The following is a 21,397-nucleotide window of genomic DNA, read 5'->3' as shown; positions in this document are numbered from 1 at the left end:
CCTTCTCCAGGGGATCTTCCCAACCCAGGGATCAAACCCAGGTCTCCCGCATTGTAGGCAGAGGCTTTACTGTCTGAGCCACCAGGCAATGGATGTCATGAAAATGAAACATTGTGCATCAAAAGACTCTTACCAAGAAAGTAAAAATGCAACCCACAGAACCTCTCTAGTCTTTTTAAAAATGTTTGGAGAGTGAGTTGCACCAGTGTTGTTTCATTATCACAGAACACTCCAGTGTGCATGTTTCCAGAGCAGGGAGTCTCACCTACATAGCCAGCACACAGCCCTCTAAGCCAGGGAATCGGCATTGAGGCAGTGTTGTCCTCCAGTTCACAGATGGCCCGAAGGTGTTCCCTGCTGCTCCACAGCGCCCGCTTCTCCTCTGTGGTCTAGCATCCTGTCTAGGGAGCCATGTTGCAGGCCACTGTCATTTCTCATTTTTAGACTTTTCATTTGGGACCCTTCTTTGAACTTTTCCTGTCTTTTATGTTCTTGACCATTGAGTTTTCCCCCAGGTTTTAAACTTTGTGGTAAAATGCACATAACATAAAATTTACCCTCTTAACTATTTTTAAGAGTACAGTTCAGTGGTATTAAATACATTCATTATCTTATACAAACATCATCACCATCCATCTCCATAACGCTTTTCATCTCACACAACTGATATGCCTATTAAAAATACCTTCACAATCCCTCTGTCCCTCCAGCCCCTGGCAACCACCATTCTACTTTCTGTCTCTGTAATTTTGACTACTCTAAGTAGTATTTGTATAAGTGGAATCATGCAGTGTTTGTCTTGTGGCTAGCATGTTTCACTTAGTGTAATGCCCTCAAGGTTCATCCATATTGTAGCCTGTGTCAGAATTTCCTTCCTTCATACGTTAAATAATATTGTGCTTATCCATTCATCAGCTGATGAACTCTTGGGTTGCTTCCAGGTGTTAGCTGTTGTGAATAATGCTGCTCTGAATATGGACGTACAAATACCTCTTTGAGATCCCACTTTCAGTTCTTTGGTTTTGTGTCTCGAAGGGGAATTGTTAGATCATATTAGTAGTACTATTTTAATTTTTTGAGGAACCACCATACTGGTTTTCACAGTGCCTGCACCATTTTTACTTTCCCACCAGCAGTATACAGGATTCCCATTTCTCCATACCCTCACCAACACTTCTTTTCTAGTTTTTTGATGGGGATGGGTGTGTGTGGGGAGGGGTGTGTAGCCATCCTGATGGGTGTGAGGGGGTACCTCATTGTGGTTTTAATTTTGCATTTCCCTGATAATGAGTGATTTTGAGTATCTTTTCATGTGCTTATTTACCATTTGTGTATCTTCTTTGGAGAAATGTCTTTTCAAGCCCATTTTTTGGGGGGTTTCACATTTCACATATTTATTGGGAGCCATTGGGGAGGGGACCTCTCTCTGTCAATGGAGGAGCTCACAGTTTCTTCAGCCACTCCAGGCTTGGGCCCCGGCGTTCCTGAGGGTAGCTGGGCATTTGCCATCGTCTTAGAGGGGCACTGGGAACTTGTAGGGTATGGCCCATTGATCATGACGGAGTACTTGGTGTTGGGGCTGAGTGTGGGCAGAATTACAGGGAGACCCCCACTGGTGAAGGATGCCACCAGCACCAGTTCCTTGGCACAGACATTCTTGAGGAAGGCTGTGATTCTCTCGGCCAGCCTGATCTTAGCGGCAGTGAGGGCATGCAGAGCACTCCTCAAGCCCGTTCTTAATCCATCGTATTGTTGTTGAGTTTTAGGAATTCTCTGTATATCCTGGTTATTAATCCCTTACCAGATATATGACTTGAAAATATTTCTCTTGTTCTGTGGGTTGCGCTTTTCCTCTGATGCACAATTTTTAATTTTCATGAAGTCCAATTTGTTGATTTTTCTTTTGTTTTTTGTGCCTTTGGTGTTGTAGCTAAGAGATCATTGCTAAATGCAGTGTTGTGAAGTTTTGGCCCTGTGTTTTCTCCTAGAGTTTATTAGGTGTTGGTCTTGGCCCTGTGTTTTCTCCTAGAGTTTATTAGGTGTTGGTCTTGGATTTAGGTCTTTGATTAATTTTGAGTTACATAGTGTTACAGAAAGATCCAACTTCATTCTTATAGATAAAGATGTCCAGTTTTCCTGGCATAGTTTGTTGAAAAGACTGTCCTTTCTCTATTGATTGGCCTTGACATCATTGTCAAAAATCATTTGACCATATGTATGAGGGTTTATTTCTGGGCTTTCTATTCTATTCCATTAGTTTCTGTGTCCACTTATGCTAGTACTGTGTTCTTATTACTGTAGCTTTCTTGTAAGTTTTGAAATCAGCAAGTGTGGGTGGGTCCTCCAGCTTTGTTTGTTCAAGATTGTTTTGACTATCGGATATTCCTTGAGATTCCATAATGGATTTTAGGATGGGTTTTACTATTTCTGTCATTAAAAATGTCATTGGGATTTTGATAGAGATTTCATTGAATCCATATTTTGCTTTGGGTAGTATTGACACTTTTAAAAGAATATTTTGGCTGTGCTGGGTCTTTGTCCTGGTGCTCAGGCTCTTCATTGCTGTGCACCGACTTTTTCTACCTGCAGTGAACAGAGGCTGCTCTCTAATTGTAGAGAGGTTTCTTGCATTGGCTTCTCCTTGCAGTGGCTTTTCTTGTGAGCACAGGAACTCTAGAGCGCCAGCTCAGCAGTTGAGACTCATGGGCTTAGTTGCCCTGTGGCATGTGGAATCTTCCCGAAGCAAGAGTCAAACCCATGTCCCTTGCATTGGCAGGTGGATTCTCAAGCACTAGGGAAGTCCCAGTATTGGCATTTTTAATAATATGAATTCTTCTAATCCATGAACATGGAATGTGTTTCTATTTATGTCCTCTTTCTTTTTTTTTTCAGCAAAGTTTTGTATTTTTTCTTATATAAGCCTTTGATCTCCATGGTTAATTCTCAAGTATCGTATCCTTTTTGATGCTCTTGGGAATGGAGTTGTTTTCATAATTTCCTTTTCAGATTGTTCATTTTAGTGTACAAAAATGCATCAGATTTTTGTGTGCTTACTTTATGTCCTGCTACTTTGCTGAATTCACTTCTTAGTTCTAAAGAGGATTTTTGTGTATGAAATCTTTAGTGTTTTCTGTGTGTGTGCACGCTCAGTCACTCAGTCATGTCCGACTCTTTGAGACCCTATGGACTGTAGCCCACCAGGCTCCTCTGTCTTTGGGATTCTCCAGGCAAGAATACTGGAGTGGGGGTTCCTTGGTGGTCCATGGGTTAAGACTCCAGGCTTGCAATGCAGGGGCCCCTGGGTTCAATCCCTGGTCAGAGAACTAGATCCCACATGATGCAACTACTGTATTCCACAGTGAAGATTGAAGATCAGACCTGGCACAGCCAAACAAGTAAAAATGAATTTTTAAAAAAATAGAATACTGGAGTGGGTTGCCTGCCCTCCTCCAGGGGATCTTCCTGACCCAGGGATCAAACTTGGGTTTCCTGCCTTATAGAAAGATTCTTTACTTCTGAGCCACTGGAGAATCCCACTGTTTTCAACTTATAAGATCATATCATCCACAAACAGTGATAATTTTACTTCTTCCTTTCCAATTTGGATGCCTTTTAATTCTCGCCTAGTTGTTCTGATTAGAACTTCTCATATTATGTTTACTACAAATGGTGAAAGCAGGCATTCCTGCCTTGTTCCTGATCTTAGAGGAAAAGCTTTAAGTCTTTCACCACGGAGTATGACATTCGCTATGGGTTTTCATCCATGATTTTCATTATGTTGAAATAGTTTCTGGTTGTCCCTAGTTCTTTGTGTTTATTTTTTTACTCATGAAAGGATGCTGAAGTTTTTCATACAATTTTCTGTATCAGTTGAGGTGACCATGGGACTCTTTCCCCTTCGTTCTGTTACTGTGGTGTATTACATTGATCGAGTTTTGTATGTTGAACCGTCCTGGCATCACAGGAACAGATCACACTTGATAATGGTGAACTGTCCTTTAGGTATGTTGCTGATATTTTGTGATGAACATATTTTTGCATCAGTGTTCATAATGGCTGTAATCTTCTTGTAGTGTCTTTATCTGGCTTTATATCAGGGTAATGCTGGCCTCTTGAATGAGATAAGGGTTCCATCCTCTTCAGTTTTTTTGTGAAAAATTTGAGGATTGATATTCGTTCTTTAAATGCACTTGAGAAGAACATGTATGCCATTATTGTTCGATAGAGTGTTCTATATGTCTGTTAGATCTAGTTAATCTATTGGGTTCTTTAAATCCTCTGTTTCGTTACTTGTCTTTTGCCTGTTTATTCTTTCTATTATTATAAATGGGTACTGTAGTGTCCAACTAGTATTATCATATAACTATCTATTTCTCCCATCAGATCTGTCATTTTTTGCTTCATTATTTTGATTATCTGTCATGAGACGTGTAAATGTTGATGCTTATTATATATTCTTGCTCTATTGAATCTTTTATTAGTATGTAATGTCCTTCTTTGCTTTCTTTGCTTCTTGTAACTTTTTTTGATTAAAAAGTCTTTTTTTTCTCTATTAGTATAGCCACTTCCTCTCCTGATTACTATTTGCATGGAAATCTTTTTTTCATCTTTTCATTTCTAATCTGTTTGAGTCATTGGATCTAAAGTGAGTCTCCTGTAGACAGCAATCTAGTTGGATCATGTATTTTTATCTATTCTGCCAGGTTTTGTCTTTGACTGGAGAGTTGAATCTATGTACCTTTAAAGTGAAAGAAAGTGATAGTCGCTCAGTCGTGTCCGACTCTTTGCAACCCCATAAACTGTAGCCCACCAGGTTCCTCTGTCCATGCAATTCTCCAGGCAAGAATACTAGAATGGGTTGCCATTTTCTCCTCCAGGGATCTTCTTGAACCAGGGATTGAACTCAGGTCTCCTGCACTGCCTGCATATTCTTTACCATCTGAGCCACCAGGAAAGCCAAAATTACATTTAAAGTAATTACTCATGAGGAGGAACTTCTGTCACTTTGCTGTTTTTTTGTCTTGTATCTGTTTTGTCCCTCATCTCCTGCATCAGTTCAGTTCAGTCGCTCAGTTGTGTCCGACCCTTTGCGACCCCGTGGACTGCAGCACACCAGGCTTCCCTGTTCATCACCAACTCCCGGAGTTTACCCAAACTCATGTCCATTGAGTCAGTGATGCCATCCAACGGTCTCATCCTCTGTCGTCTCCTCCTCCTCCTGCCCTCAATCTTTCCCAGCGTCAGGGTCTTCTCAAATGAGTCACCTCTTCACATCAGGTGGCCAAAGTATTGGAGTTTCAGCTTCAGCATCAGTCCTTCCAATGAACACCCAGGACTGATATCCTTTAGGAAGAACTGGTTGGATCTCCTTGCAGTCCAAGGGGCTCTCAAGAGTCTTCTCCAACAGCACAGTTCAAAAGCATCAGTTCTTCAGTGTTACTGTCTTATTTTGTATTTAGTCAGTTTTTGTAGTGAAATGTTTAAATTTCCTTTTTTAAATTTTCTTTTGAGTATTATTCTACAGCTATTTTCTTTGTGGTTGCCTTAGGGATTACATTTAAAAGCCCAAAATTATAACATTCTCATTTGAATTTATACCAGCTTAACTTCAATAAATACAAAATTCTTTGTTTCTTTACATCTCCATCCCCACCCCTATTGGTTGTTGATGTCACAGAATTACATCTTTATACATTGTGTGCCCAGAAATACCAACTAATCCATTAGTCTTGTAAATTATGTAGAAAATAAAGACTTGGAGTTACAAACCAAAGTCACTATAATACTAACTTTTATGATAATACTAGCTTAATATAATACTAACTTTTTATACTACTGTATACTTGGGGGGGGGCTTCCCAAGTGGCAGTAGAGGTAAAGAACCTGCCTGCCAGTGCAGGAGACATGGGAGACTCAGGATCAATCCCTGGGTTGGGAAGATACCTGGAGAAGGGAGGGCATGGCAGCCTGCTGCAGTGTTCTTGCCTGGAGAATCCCATGGACAGAGGAGCCTGGCGGGCTGCAGTCCATGGGCTATAGTCACAAAGAGTCATGACTGAAGCAACTTAGCACATAACTTTGAACTTGTTTTGTTGTTGTTTTTTTTTAGCTTTAATAGGTTTTTTTTTTCCTTTAAATATATTAGTCTCGTAAATCATGTAGAAAATTTTTATGATTATCCATGTATTTACCTTTACTGATATCTCTATTTCTTCATGTGGCTTGGAGTTACTGTCTAGCGTCCTTTCATTTCACATTACAGAACTCCTTTGAGTGTTGCCGGTCAGGTCTAGTGGTAACAAACACCCTCAGCTTCTGTTTATCAGGAAATGTCTTAATTTCTCTATCCCTTTGAAGGACAGTTTTTACTGGATATAGGATTCTTGGTTAATAGTTTTCCCTTTTAGCACTTTGAATATATTGACCCACTGCCTTCTGGCTTCCAAATTTTCAGATGAAAAGTCTACTGACAACTTTATTGAGGATCTCTGAATGTGATGAGTCACTACTGTCTTGCTACTTTCAAGATTCTCTCTTTGTCTTTCAAATGATTAATTATAACGTGTCAGTATGAGTCTTTGAGTTCATCTTATAATTCATGAGCTTCTTGGATCTTTATATTCATGTATTGCATTAAATCTGGGCTGTTTTCCGCCATTATTTCTTTAGATATACCCTCTCTGCCCCTTTCCCCTTTCTTTTCCTTCTAGGACTCCCACAGTGGGTATGTAAGTCACCTGCTGGTGTCCCACAAGCCTCTTAGGCTCTCTTTACTTTTCTTCAGTCTTTTTTCCTTTTCGTTTGACTCAATAATTTCCTTTTTTTGTATCTTCTAGTTCACTGATTCTCTCTCATGCCTGCTCAGATATGCTTTTGAATCCCTTTAATAATTAGCTTTTCATTTCAGTTAGTGTTCTTTTCAGTTCCAACATGTCTTTTTAGCTTCCTTATAGGTTTTCTGCGTGTTGATATTTACTGTACATCATTTTCTTGATATTCTCCACATGTTCTTTTATTAATAGCTCTATGAGCGTCTTCAAGAGAGTTGTTCTAAGCCTTTGCCTAGTATAACTGCGGTCAGGTTTTTTTCAAGGACAGTTGCTGTTGATTTAATTTTTTCCTTTGAATGGGCCATACTTTCTCATTTCTTTGTATGTTTTCACTTTTTTTTTTGTTAGAAACTGGACATTTGAATCTAATAATTATGTGACTTTAGAAATCAGATTCTCCCCCTTCCACAGAGCTTGCTGGTTATTTTGTAATTGTTTTGGGTTTTGTTTGTTAGTTTTTGTTGGCTGTCTGTTCTGAGGTTCCGCCTGAGCTATAATCTTAAGGTTCTTTTCTGAACCCTTCCCTGAGTGTATGTGGTCATGTTCTGATTTCTCCCTAATCTGCAGTTGTTTTTGAATGTCTTAGTCTTTAATATCTGGCTTTCAAAAGAGGGGGAAGAGAAAGATGAAGGAGGGGGTGCCAGCCACTTGAAGTCCCTAGAAGTCGCTTCCACCTGGAGGAGGAGGGGCATGCCACAATGTGGGAGGCGGTTCTTCGCCTGCACCTCTCTGGTCATTGGCAGTCAGAGCCCAGATCCCAGGTATGTGGAGGACAGCATCTTTTTGGGTCAGCCACGCTGTCACAGGTTGTGTGTAGGTTGCCCCAGAAACACATGCACAGATGCCTGCCCTGGGACTGAGAATGAGGGGTGGGAGCTGCTCCTATGCTAAGTTCACTGCAGTTGCCTGTCCAGGCTTCCCCCTGGGAGTACAAGTCTTCAATAGACGCCATAGTTACAGAGTAGTTCAATTAGACTGATTCTACTAGTGCAACCTGTGCCTGGGTGGAGAGACAGAGTCCCCGTGCTTTGTACGCCCAGCTCCCCAGGATCCTCTCTTTCGACAGTGGTTTTTTTTTTTTTTTTTTTTTTTGATTAGTTAGTTTGGCTGTACTTGGTCTTAGTTGCAGCATGTGGGATCTAATTCCCTGACCAGGGATCGAACACTGGCCCCTTGCATTGGGCGCTCAGAGTATTAGCCATAACTAGTTATGTTGATTGTCCTGTTGATGCTCAGGTTGTCCCATCTTAGCCGCCTGGAGCCTTTTCAAGTCGATGCCTGACTATTGGCGTAACATTGGTTGCCTGTGGTGAACTTCCTTACTTTCTGGAATGATCAGATGTTCCAGGTTCATCTTGTGTGTTCATTGCTCCAGACCTGGAATCGGCCGTTTCTCCAAAAGTCCTGGTACCCTATGTTCCCCCCAGAGACTTTGATCTGTCATCCTGCATCCCTGAAAATCATCATTTTCCAGGGCAGCAGAGACAGTGCTTTTAGGGTGAGGAGACCTGACGTGTCCGTGGCCTGCAGGGAGGGAGAAGTAGAAGATACAGTGGCTTCAGAAAGCTCTACACTGATGGGGTCTTGCTGGGGACCAGACGATGGGTAAGATGCTTCACAAATGTTATTCCACGGAATCCTTCCAACAGCCCTGCAAGATAGGTTTTCTCTCCATTTACAGGTGTAGGAATTGAGAGAGGAGCTCAGATGATTCCCTAAATTCCCACAGCTCCAAAGGGCTGGGACCCAGCTTTGAACTTGCGTCTGCTGTCAAAGCCCGTGTGTGTCTTCTGTCAGGAGGAGGGGGAAGGCCTGTTTTCCACGCACAGTGTCACACGGTTGTAGATGGCTTCCCCTAAGGTGTGTGGGCCCCTGTCCCCTGGCAGGTCTGCCCTCGCAGAAGCTCAGCCCCGTGAGACAGTGAACACCCCGTGCAGATTCCATGTCTCCTCCTGTCCCCGCTTCTCCGCAGCAGTCGCGTAGCTGCCAGACCCCCTCCCTCAGTCGTGGATTCAGGCAGAGATGACTGGTAGTGGATTCTCGGGAGGATTTATTGGTTGCCTGCTGTCTGGCAAGTCCCCGGAGTCAGATACTGTCCCTGTCTTTGGTAGGATTCTTCTGGCTAGAGATCAGGGGAGAACACATAATTGTTTGTTTGTTTGCTTTTAAGGAAAGTGGAATAAAACATTGAGAACTGGGAAATAAACATCAGCCAAGAGCATTTCCCAGTGACCTTCATTTTATTTTTTTACCCAAGATAATATTAAGTTATGGGCTTCTTAGGTGGTGCTAGTGGTAAAGAACCCCCCTGCCAATACAGATTTTAAGAGACGTGGGTTTGATCTCTGGGTTAGGAAATTCCCCAGTGGGAAATGGCAACCCACTCCAGTATTCTTGCCTGGAGAATCTCCGTGGACAGAGGAGCCTGGCAGGCTGCAGTCTACGGGATCGCAGAGTCGGACACGACTGAGTGACTTAGTACGCAATATTAGGTTATAAGCAGACATTATCCACCCTGGTTTCTCAGCCTTCTGCTGGGAAGGTTTCTCTTTTTCATTTGAGAAATAGCAGAAGTAGAGACCTTAATCCAGTTCCCTGGACACCTTTCTGGTTCTGCTTCTCAGGGTAGAGAGTGGTGTCCCAAGAACCTCTTTTGTAACTTGGGTGATTGATCTTGAAGGTGATTGTTATTTGAGGCACTGAAGTAACCTTTCTCTCTTTGCTAATACAAATGTCACAAGGTGGAAAACGTGTAAATTCCCCAGACAGAGGGAGAAAGATCAGAGTTTTGCAGAGTGTTCTGTGCTTTCATTCCCTTTCCTTGCTGGTGTCTTATCTGAATTATCTGTTGGGAAGGGGAGCAGCCAGTGCCTTGCAATCCCATGCTCAGGGGCAGGGTCCATGTAGGAAGCCCACCCTTCCTACAAGAGGTCATAAGGCCAGTGCAGGGTGTCCAAGGCTCACCTGATCCACCATCCACGCCTGATGTGGAGAGAGATTTCCCAAAGCCCTGATAACAAGCTGCGCCCCACCAGCCCGCTCCTGCAGACACGGAACTGCCCACGGCCTAGGGGAGGACCTTGGGGAGGGAATGGTATCAGGAGAGAGAGGATACATCTCCTTGCCACATGGCCTTTGCCGTTTTTCTGGAAGCTTTATCTTATCTTTTAACATTTCAAATAGGCCATTGCCAGGTCCTTGGGAACTGGGCTAGACTGGGTCACTTTGGCATCGCTGCCGCTCCCTGCTGAGGGCTCTGCGTTGCAGAGGAGAGGCCTGGGAGCCACATTTGCCCAGAATGACCCTTTCAGCTGTGGTTCTGGGATGGGTCAATGAGAGGCTCTTGGCGAATTTTGGAAGGAAGCCTCTGTTCTCCAGACACAGGAGCCGGCAGATGACTGAGCAGTTTTGAGTTTCATAGCAAGAGTCCAGATCGTGTCCTAAGAGCCCCTTGCTTCAGTGCTGTGGGCTGAAGTTCTTCATGATGAATTAATTCCCTGACCTCTCTCCCACTCCGTAATCCCCTACGTTCAAACAGCCTCCCCTTTATTTGGCTGCAGCACAGCTTGTACGGTCCTAGTTCCCCAGTGAGGGATTGAACCTGCCTCCCCTGCAGTGGAAGCATAACCTGTGCCCGCTGCAGTCCACATAACCCCTGGACCAGCAGGGAAATCTCAGAAAGTCCTCTTAAAGCACCATGTTTGTTAATGGAACGAACAACAAAGCTTGAAAACTTTCAAGTCTTCCATTCACCCTATTTATTCCTTAATTTTTATCAAAGTAGTAGTGCACATGATTCTTTTCTTTTTTTGGGTTTTTTTTTTTGGCTGTTCAGTTCAGTTGCCCAGTCATGTCCGACTCTTGGCAAACCCGTGGACTGCAGCACACCAGGCCTCCCTGTCCATCACCAACTCCGAGTTTATTCAAACTCGTGTCCATTGAAACGGTGATGTCATCCAACTGTCTCATTCTCTGTTGTCCCCTTCTCCTTCCTCCTTCAATCTTTCCCAGCATCAGGGTCTTTTCAAATGAGTCAGTTCTTCGCATCAGGTGGCCAAAGTATTGGAGTTTCAGCTTCAGCATCAGTCCTTCCAATGAATATTCAGGACTGATTTCCTTTAGAATGGACTGGTTGGATCTCCTTGCAGTCCAAGGGACTCTCAAGAGTCTTCTCCAACACCACAGTTCAAAACCATCAGTTCTTCAGCACTCAGCTTTCTTTATGTTCCAACTCTCACATCCATAAATGACCACTGGAAAAACCAAAGCTTTGACTAGATGGACCTTTGTTGGCAGAGTAATGTCTCTGCTTTTTAATATGCTGTCTAGGTTGGTCATGACTTTTCTTCCAAGGAGCAAGCATCTTTGAATTTCATGGCTGCAGTCACCACCTGCAGTGACTTTGGAGCCCAAGAAAATAAAGTCTGTCACTGTTTCCACTGTTCCCCCACCTGTTTGCTGGGGGGTTTTGGCTGTGCTGCATCTTTATTGGTGCCCTCAGACTTTCTCTAGTTGGAGTGAGCAGCGACTGCTCTCTGGTTGCAGTGCCGTGGGCTTCTCAGTGTTGTGCGTTCTGTTGCGCAGCACAAGCTCTAGGCATGCAGGCTTCAGTAGTTGTGGCTCGCGGGCTCTAGAGTGCAGGCTAAGTAGTTTTGGCGCACCGGCTTAGTTGCCTCATCGTCTGTGGAATCTTGCTGGACCAGGGATTGAACTCATGTTCTCTGCATTGGCAGGCAGAGTCTTAACCACTGGACCACCAGGGAAGTCCTGTGTACATGGTTTTAAAAAATCAAATAGTTTAGAAACACTTCTAATAAAATAGAAAAAATCCTCACCTACATATGTCATTACACATTTGTCCAAACCCATAGACTGTAGAATACCAAGAGTGAATCCTAATAGAAACTTCAGGGTTCGTGTGATAATGGTGTGTCAGTGTTGGGATCTTCAGTTGTAAGGGGTGTTGATAAAGGGGGAGGCTGTGCATGTGTGGGGGCAGAGAGTGCATGGGGAACCTCTGTACCTTCTTCTCAATTTTGCTACAAACCTAACACTGCTCAAGAAGTCTGTTGGAAAAAATCCTCCACCTCACTTTTCCCAACTGCAGGCCACTTGCCAGACACTGCCATTTTTAGCTCTAATTCTTCTGGAAGCCTCTCAATAATATACCTTTTCTACCGTTCCCGTGCTCATCAACCCAAGATGTTATTTATCAACTTCCCATTCTATTAAATGAGATCTCCTCTCCTGTGTCTGCTGGTCGGTTGGTGGTTGGCTGATCTAGCTGGACTTAGCTGGCTAGACCAACGTCCAGCTGTGCATCCAGCTGAACATGGTTCCCTGCTGCACGTTGGGTTCAAGTCAGCTCCACGTGGATTCCTGCTGGGGTCCGGGGTGAAGGCCCAGGAGCTCTTCTCATGACGATGGCAAAGACACAAGAGGGAAGGCTCAGCTGCACAAGCACCTTTCAAAATCCTGCCAGCATCTCATGGTCAAAGCACATCATACAACCAACATCAAGGGTGAAGAAGTGGGATCTGTCTCTAGTAATAGGAACTGCACACTCACATGGATACAGAGAAGAGTGAAAAATGGGGGCCACCCATCAATCTACTCTATTTCTCCTAACACTTTTTTATTGATCTCTCTGCGAGTAACCATATTTTGGCTTAAATAATACCACAACACAGCCTTGCCCAGTGGTTGGCCTCTTGTAAGTGACCAACTAAAATACTCACTGATGAGTTTCTTAAATCTCAAAATCACCACTGAAGAATTCTGTTAGGTGGTTTAGGCTGGGAGGATGAAGAAAGCTTGAGTGTAGTTTCTTTGACATCAATCTGCCTCAAAACAGCTTTTCTCATTCCCTTCTGTGTAGTGAAGACCATCTTCAGATGGTGTGTGGACAACGAGTTGCTACGGAAGCACCATTTGATCTGCCCAAATGATTACTACAGCGATTCAGTGCCATTTTGCTCTGCACCTAAAGGTAATGCGTCTGTACTGCCTTCGAGCCTCTGACACCATTCCAGCGAAGTTCTTTAGCAGCAGGACCACAGCAGCCACCTTCGTGCCATTTCCTTGTTCATAGATCTTTTGGTCGTGGCTATTGGGAGGGCCAGCTCTGAGCATCCTGCTTGCTCACTAGCTTACTAACTCCTACGAGATAAAAGTCTCAGATTCTCAAAGTGATGATATCCTAGTCAGTTGCCCAACGACAAGACGTGAAATTATTTTAAAATGTTGTTGAATGACTCACGAGAGGGCAGATCTGCAGACAGAGACGAGCAAGGGAGCAAGTGTCTCATGGGCTCAGAACACAGACCTAAGGGTTCTGCATACCCCTTACAGGCCAGGAGTGATGTTGAGTGTGGAGAGAAGGTTGGGAGCAGCGAAGGCTATGTGTGTGTGAATGTGATATGGGGCTAGTTTCCCACGCTGTGGGAGGCAAGACCCTCTGAGATTGAGTGGGGTGGGAAGCTGTCTTGTGGGCTTAAGCAGGAAGGTAATGTTTTGGAAGCGTCACCGCGTAGATCCTGTGACCAAACATCTGGATGGCAGCCTGGTGGTGCCAGGCTCCAAAGATAAGCTCGTCAGCAGCCCCAGTCAGTGGAACTCTGATGATCTCTTGGGGGTTTGGAGCTGAGAAAGCCTTTGGGGTAGGAGGATGGGGGTCCAGAGAATTGAGGATGTAGATGAAGAGAGAGTTTAACTGACGGCCTGGGCCATGCTGACAGGTGAGGCCAGAAAGAGGAAGCAGAACCAAGTGCCTGGGATACTCAGCCACTTAGTTTCCAACCAACTTTCAAATACTATCTTAGGCAGGTAAATAAGGATGGAGTTCACATGTACTGAGGATTTTTTTTTCCCTGTGTGATCTGGTTCCATTTCTTTTTCAGATCAGTTTTCTTGGAGTATAGTTGATTGACAGTGTTGGGTTATTTTTAGGCATATGGTAAGGTGAGTCAGTATACACATACATAGAGTCCACTCTTTTTTAGATTCTGTTCCCATATAGGTCATTGCAGAGCACTGAGTAGATGTTATTGAGCATTCACCTGGGACTGTGCTCGGAGATGTGATGGTACCAGTTTCACTGCTGGCAACGTTGAATATCCTCATTTAACTTTTTGGAGATGATTTTGCAGTCTGCAAAGCTAATACAAACTTTGATTTCTCATGTGAGCCTTTTAAAAAGCGTGTTCACGTGTGTGGTATGTGTCCATGTGTATGTGTGACCGTGGTCCTCTCCTGTTCCTGGCCATGTTGGACAAGTGAACAGATAATACAGTATGAACACTAGAGTCTCAAGGATGCAGAGTAAGTTCAGGAGTAACTGAGATGCTGAAGGGTGATTATTTAATACATCTGGTGTAGAAAATATAAACATTTAGAAAAGGAAGCTAGCGGTGCGTTTGATAATTTCATTTAGTCATCTTGGATGGGTCACCTCTTCCCCTGGGTCTGGTAACTTCATGTTTTTCCTGGTGCCACAGGTGTCTCTGTCCCTGGATATTCAAAACCGACATTTAGTTCCGAGAAACGTTCCATCCCAAAGAACGAGCTGACCAAGAAGCCCGCGTGCAGGAAGATGTCCTCTCCGTCTGCAGAGGAGATGGACTGTACTTTGGACAGCCTCACATGGGACTCGTCTTTTAAGGCCAAACTCGTATCCAGAGCAGCCGTCAAGGTGAGTTTGAAGCCAGTGTGCGGTGGTGAGGGGGCAGGGCCATGATGAGGGGGAAAGAGGTTCCAGGCTATACACGTCCTAATGAAGCCACAGCAAAACAGGAGGGTGTCCTTGGCCATCCGGGGTCACGGGATCAGCAAGATGTCAATGCACACGCCCCCTCAGCCTCTCATTGACTCTATCCTTTTCTCACATTTCAAAGAAAACAGGTTTACCGAAGAATAAAAACTGGATGAACCATTTGCGGGTGCCCCAGAGGCAGCTGGAGCGGCTTCGGCTTGCCAGGATGGAGAGTCGGAACCGCTTCCTGAGAAACCCTCGCTTTTTCCCTCCTAACACTCCGTGGGGAGGCAAGTCTCTTCTCTTTCCTCCCAAGAAGCCAGCACGGGTAGGAGACTTCCAGGACGGAGAGCTGGAGGAGAGGTGCGTCTTCTCCTGACTTGTATTCTCAGAGACTCGGACTCTGTACAGGAAAGCACAGAAAGAAAGTCGTGGGTCTGCTTTGGCTTCTGGAGGGTCCTCGAGGTTTGGGGCCCCAGGGTCAGGATCCAAGTTGAGCAGGGCTTTGGGGCTGCCCGCGGGTGTGGTCTCGGGACGTCCCCAGAGTCCTGGCTTTGTGCTTTTCTGACCTTTTCTTGAGGAATAGGCGTTAGTGTTGGCCCTTTGCTTATATCTGAACAGCCTGAGTCAAATGGGAGGCATCTCTATGGCTGTGTGCTCCTGCCGTTACATTTATGTGTCTTGGATAATAAAAATGTTCAAATCTGCTTAATGACAAGTAACTAGTACAGATAGTGATTTTTCTTTAAAAGAGTGTGTGCGCTCAGTCACTCAGTCGTGTCCGACTCTTTGGGACCCTGTGGACTATAGCCCACCAAGCTCCTCTGCCCATGGAATTTTCCAGGCAAGAATACTAGAGTGGGTTGCCATTTCCTACTCCAGGGGATCTTCCTGTCCCAGAGGATCGAACCTGCATCTCCTTACCCACTGAGCCACCTGGGCAGCCGTTTGGCTATATTTCAATAAGTGTCCATACAAAGGGAATGATTTGCTTCAGGGGTTCATAATTTTAATGGACTTAAAATGATTAGTGTGGGACTTCCCTAATGGTTGGGGGAATAAGACTCTGTGCTCCCCAGTTCTGGGGCTCAGGTTTGATCCCTTGTCTGGGACCTAAATCCCACCTGCCACAAGTAAAGATCCTGCCTGCTGCAACAAAGACTTGGTGCAGCCAAATAAATTGAAAAAAACAAAAAACAAAAAACACTATTAATGTTTATTTATTAGAGAAATAATATGTTTTTATTAAAAAAAAAAACAACAGAAAATATTTACTTAGGCTTCACTGGTAGTCCAGTGAGAAAGATTCTTTCCTCCTAATGCAGGGGGCCTGGATTTGATCCCTAGTTGAGGAACTAAGATTCCAGAGGCCACTTGGTGCAGCCAAAAAGAAAAGAGAAAAACCAAAAATGAAAAGATTTGGTGAGAAAAAATAGCACCTATATAAAACATGCAGTTAACATATTGGTGTTCGGGATTTTGTATGTAGCAGAGCATCTCCTCGCTGTGATCTGTTGAAAGTCAGCCCTCGACACAAGGGTTTGTAAAAGTAAAATAAATTTAAAAAAACATATTGGTGTTTAAGCTTCCAGAGTTTTCCCTGTGCTATGTGTAGCTATATATATCTTCACAAAGATTCAATCTTGCTGTAAAATTGTTTTGTGACCTGCTTTGCCAACAATAAAACCCAAAGGATGATGCATTGCCAATCTCTTTGATGACTTGAATGTATTTATTTTCCATGAATCACTTACAGGGATGAAACTAACAGCCTCTCTCACCCTCCCTTGCCCTCCCACAGTTGTGCTGATACTCCAGTGTTTCTAGCTAAGCCCTCCATCGGATTTTTCACAGATTATGAAATTGGACCAGTTTATGAGGTAGGAATCTGGTTTCTTTACATATCCCACTCGGCTTCCTTATTTTTACAAAGTCTTTGCCGTGGAAATTTAAAACCATGCACACACACACACACACACAGGCCATACACAAAACTAGGGAAAAGACTGTCATGTTCCCTCTGTGTCCATCGCCCAGCTTCAGTAGTTGCCTGCATCCAGCAAATCTCGTTCCATCTGTTGCCCTGCAGGTTCAGGTGTGTGTATCTCTGTGCACATGCGTACACTGGAGTATTTTAAGGGAAAGCTTAGACAGCATGTCATTCTTCAGTTAATACTTTAGTGAGTGTCTCTTAACAGGTAAGGACTTTTAAAGAATAACCATCATCACACCCAGCAGTATTAGCAGTGATTCCTTAATATCAGCTAAGATCCACTCATGTCTGATTTTTATCCGTTTATTTTTTTTAAAGTCAATTTATAATTGGTTTCTCTAAATCCGAATTCAAATATTGCGTTTGGTTAGAGTATCTCTTATTTCGCCCACATTTTTTAAAAATAATTCCTCCATCCTTTTATTTTTTAAAATGCTGTTTGTTTGTAGAAGAAACTAATTTCTTACAACCTAAATCTGGCTCATTGCTTTATTTATCTATTTTTGGCTGTGCTGGGTCTTTGTTGCTGTGCAGACATTTTTCTAACTGGAAAGTGGGGGCAATTTTCTCTTTGCGGTGCACTGGCTTCCCATTGGGATGGCATCTCTTGTTGTGCAGCACAGGGCACCAGGGCTTCCGTAGTGGCAGTGAGGGGGCTCAGTAGTTGTGGCTCTCAAGCTGTGGAGCACAAGCTCAATAGCTGTGGCGCACAGGCTTAGTTGCTCCATGGCATGTGGGAGCTTCCTGGATCAGGGATCAAACCGTGTCTCCCACGTTGGCAGGTGGGTTCTTTACCACTGAGCCACGAGGGAAGCCCCGGCTTTACTTTTATTTTCCAATGTTGTGTTAGCTTCAGGTGTACAGCAGAGTGATTCAGTGATATGTATACATGTATCCTTTTTCAAATTCTTTTCCTATTTAGGTTATTATAGAATTATAATTATAATATTGAGTAGAGTCCACTGTGTGATACAGTAGGTCCATATTGATTATCTTTCTTATATAAATGTGTATATGTTAATGCCAAATCCCTAATTTATCCCTCCCCCACCTTTTTCTTTTGATAACTGTAAGTTTGTTTTTGAAGTCTGAGTCTGTTTCTGTTTTGCAAATAAGCTCATCTCTATAATTGTTTAGAAATCCACCTATAAATGATATGCTACTTGTCATATTTGTCTGACTTACTTCACTTAAGAGAATAATCTTCTCTAGGTCCGTCTGGGTTGCTGAAATGGCATTATTTCATTCTTTTTTCTGGTTGAGTCATATTCCATTGTATTAATACATAGGTATCTTGTCTTCTTTATCTGTTCATCTGTTATGGACATTTAGGTTGCTTTCGTGTCTTGGCTATTGTAAGCTATACTGCAGTAAACACTGGGGTGCATGTATCTTTTAGAATTACATTTTTTCTAGATGTATGCCCCGCAGAGGGGTTGCTGGGTCATATGGTGGTTCTACATTTAGCTTTAAGGAACCTCAATGCTGTTCTCCATAAAGGTGTTCCCAGTTTACATTCCCACAATGGAGTAGGAGGGTTCTGTTTTCTCTGCTCTCTCTCTGGCATTTATTGTTTGTAGAGGTTTTTTGTTTTCTTTATTTATGGGTGCGCTAGGCCTTATTTGTTGTGTGCAGTCTTTCTCTAGTTGCGGCCAGTGGGGGCTGCTCTTTCCCAGGCCAGGGGTCAAACCCATATCCCCTGCAGTGGCAGGGGGACTCTTCACCGCTGGACCGCCGGGGAAGTCCTTGTAGAGTTTTCGATGAAGGCCATTCTGATTGATGAGGTGATGCCTTCTGGTAGTTTTGTTCTGCATTTCCCTAATTAGTGATGTTGAATATCTTTTCACGTGCTCTTCGGCCATCTGTGTGTCTTCTTTGGGAAAATGTCTATTTAGATCATCCACCCATTTTTTTGCTTTGGTTGTTTCTTTGATATTGAGTTGAATGTGTATATTTGGGGGATTAACCTCTTGTCAGTTGCTTCATTAGCAAATATTTTTTCCCATTTTGTAGGGTGTCTTTTTTTTAATGGTTTCCTTTGCTCTGCAAAAGCTTTTAAATTTAATTAGATCCCATATATTTATTTTTGTTTTTATTTTCATGACTGTAGGAGGTGGATTGAAAAAGATATTGCTGCAATTTATGTCAGAGTGTTCTGCCCATGTTTTCCTCTAAGAGATTTATAGTATCTAACCTTAAATTTAGATCTTTAATCCATTTTGAGTTTATTTTTGTTTATGGTGTTAGAGATTGTTCTAATTTCATTCTTTTACATGTAGGTGTTCAGTTTTCCCAGCATCACTTATTGAAGAGACTGTTTTTTCTCCATTGTATATTCTATTTTTAAAAAATTTGTTTGACTGCACTGGGTCTTAGTTGTGGTATGAGGGCTCTAGTTCCCTGACTAGGGGTTGAACCCAGCCCCCCTACCTTGGGATCATAGAGCCTTAACCACTGGACCACCAGGGAGGTCCCTCCATTGTGTATTCTTGCCTTCTTTGTCATAGAGTAATTGACCATAGGTGCATGAGCTTGTTTCTGGGCTTTCTATCCTGTTCAATTGATTATTTCAGTTTTTGTTCCAGTACCATATTGTTTTGATTACTGTAGCTTTGTATTCTAGTCTGAAGTTAGGGAACCTGATTCCTCCAGCTCTGTTTTTCTTTGTCAGAATTGCTTTGACTGTTCAGCCTTTTTGTGTTTCCATACACAGTTAAAATTTTTTCGTTCTAATTCTGTGAAAAATTTCATTGGTAATTTAATAAGAATTGCATTGCCTCTGTAGATTGCCTTGAGTAATACAGTCATTTTGATTGATAGTATTGATTCTTCCAATTCAAGGATATACATGGAGAATTTTTCCATCTGTGTCATCTGCAGTTTCTTTCATTAGCATCCTCTAGTTTTCAGAGTAGAGGTCTTTTGCTTCCTTAGGTAGGTTTATTCCTAGGTAATTTATTCTTTTGGATGCTATGGTAAATGGGGTTGATTCCTTAATTTTTCTTTCTCATCTTTCGTTGTTAGTATATAGAAATGCAAGAGATTTCTGTGTATTAATTTTGTATCCTACAACCTTACGGTATTCATTGGTAAGCCCTAGTAGTTTTCAAGTAGAGTCTTTAGGATTTTGTGTGTATAGTATCATGTCCTCTGCAAACAGTGATACTTTTACTTCTTTTCCAGTTTGGATTGCTTTTATTTCTTTTTCTTCTCTGATTGCCATGGGGTTAGGACTTCTAAAACTGTTGAATAAAAGTGATGACTGTGGGTATCCTTATCTTGTTCCTGATTTTGGAAGAAATCCTTTCCGTTCTTCCCTTTCAGTAGTTTCCCCTCTATGTCCACTTAATGGAAACTCTTTCATAAGTGGGTGTTCACTTTTGTCAGGAGCGTTTCTGCATCTGTTGTGATGAGTGTGTGTTTTTTATTCCTCAGTTTGTTTATGAGATGTATCACACTGCCTGGTTTGTGGATACTGAAAAATCCCTGCACACTTGAGATAAAGCCTCCTTGATCATGATGTATGATCTTTTAATGTATTGTTGGATTTGGTGTGCTAGTATTTTGTTGAGGATGTTTGCATCTATGATCACCAGTTATGTTGGTCTGGACTTTTCTTATTTTGTGGTATCTTTGTCTGGTTTTGGTACCAGAGTGATGGTGGCCTCATAGAATGAGTTTAGGTGGCTTTGTTCCTCTGCAACTTTTTGAAAGAGTTTCGGAAGGACAGGTGTTGACTCTTCTCTAAAGGTGTGATAGAATTTCCCTGTGAAGTCATCTAGTCCTGGACTTTGGTTTGTTGGACGTTTTAAAATCACTGTTTCAATTTCAGTACATATGATTTGTCTGTCCATGTTTTCTATTTCTGCCTGGTTCGGACTTGGAAGGTTGTATATTTCTAAGAATTTGTCCATTTCTTCTAGGTTGCCCAGTTTCTTGGCTTAGAGTTGCTGGTGGTAGTTGCTGTGTTTCTCTGCTGTCTCATTTTGTCTGACTCTCTGTGTTTCTGGTCTCTGTTGCTCAAGCTGCAGGGCTCCATCTCTCCTTGCCTCTGGTGTCTGTCCCCTGGCATGTGAGCTGGGTCCACGGGCTTGAGCAGGCCTCCTGGAGGGAGGGACTGGTGCCTGCCCTCCAGTGGGTGCAGCTGGGTCCTGTCCCTCTGACGGGCAGGCCCGTGTCAGGAGCTGTGTTTAAGGCAGCCATGAGGTCAGGACGTCTTTTGGCAGCCTGTCTTCTGGTGGGCGGGGCCGTGTTTCCATCCTGTTTTGTTGAGAAGTCCCAGCACTGGGGTCTGCAGCCTGTTGGGTGGTGTCAGGTCTCAGTGCCAAAGTGTCACGCTCTGGGAGAGATCACACCAACGGGTGTTCCCTGGGGTGTCCACCGCCACCGTCCTTGTCCCTGTTAGTGAGCCACCGCTGACCCCCGCCTCCCCGGGGGACCCTCCGAGACGCACAGGTAGGTCTGGCCCAGGCTCCTAGGCGCTGTTGCCTTGTTCTGAGTCCTAGTGCTCGTGTCACATCATTTGTGCCCTCCAGCAGTCCTGTGTGGCTTCTGCTCTCGAGCCCTGCTGGCCTTCAAGGCCAGGTGCTCTGGGAGCTATTCCTCCAGATGTCAGACCCCCAGGCTGGGGAGTCGGATGGGGGGCGGGTGTCAGAACTCTCACTCAATTGCAATGTAATTATTTTCCAGTTTGTGGTCACCCACTCGGTGGGTATAGGATTTGATTATTACGGTGGAAGTGCCGTTCTACCATCTTGTTGTGGCTTCTTTGTCTTGGGTGGTAGAACATCTTTTTCGGTAGGTTCAAATCTTTTTTGTCTATGG

At 43.5% G+C, this 21,397-nt stretch overlaps 1 protein-coding gene and 1 pseudogene across 3 annotated transcripts in view; one reads left to right on the top strand and one right to left on the bottom strand.

The window, feature by feature from the left end:
• DLEC1 (DLEC1 cilia and flagella associated protein) overlaps nt 1-21,397 on the top strand; it is an 86,980-nt gene that overhangs the window by 1,931 nt on the left and 63,652 nt on the right. For all 3 annotated transcript variants that reach the window (XR_005722030.1, XR_005722029.1, XM_040246219.1), the window contains exons 3-6: nt 12,709-12,819; nt 14,327-14,520; nt 14,723-14,943; nt 16,382-16,460. Coding sequence is in view for 1 of the 3 variants with exons in the window: in XM_040246219.1 (XP_040102153.1) it covers nt 12,709-12,819; nt 14,327-14,520; nt 14,723-14,943; nt 16,382-16,460 (605 nt within the window). In the remaining 2 variants the exon portion in view is untranslated. The remainder of the gene's footprint in view (nt 1-12,708; nt 12,820-14,326; nt 14,521-14,722; nt 14,944-16,381; nt 16,461-21,397) is intronic.
• LOC120868435 lies at nt 1,443-9,806 on the bottom strand (annotated as a pseudogene).

This window comes from Oryx dammah, unplaced genomic scaffold, assembly GCF_014754425.2.
Source record: "Oryx dammah isolate SB20612 unplaced genomic scaffold, SCBI_Odam_1.1 HiC_scaffold_9, whole genome shotgun sequence".
Taxonomy (NCBI): Eukaryota; Metazoa; Chordata; class Mammalia; order Artiodactyla; family Bovidae; genus Oryx; species Oryx dammah.
Note: the sequence above shows the minus strand (reverse complement) of the source record. Positions and strands in the feature narration are given on the sequence as shown.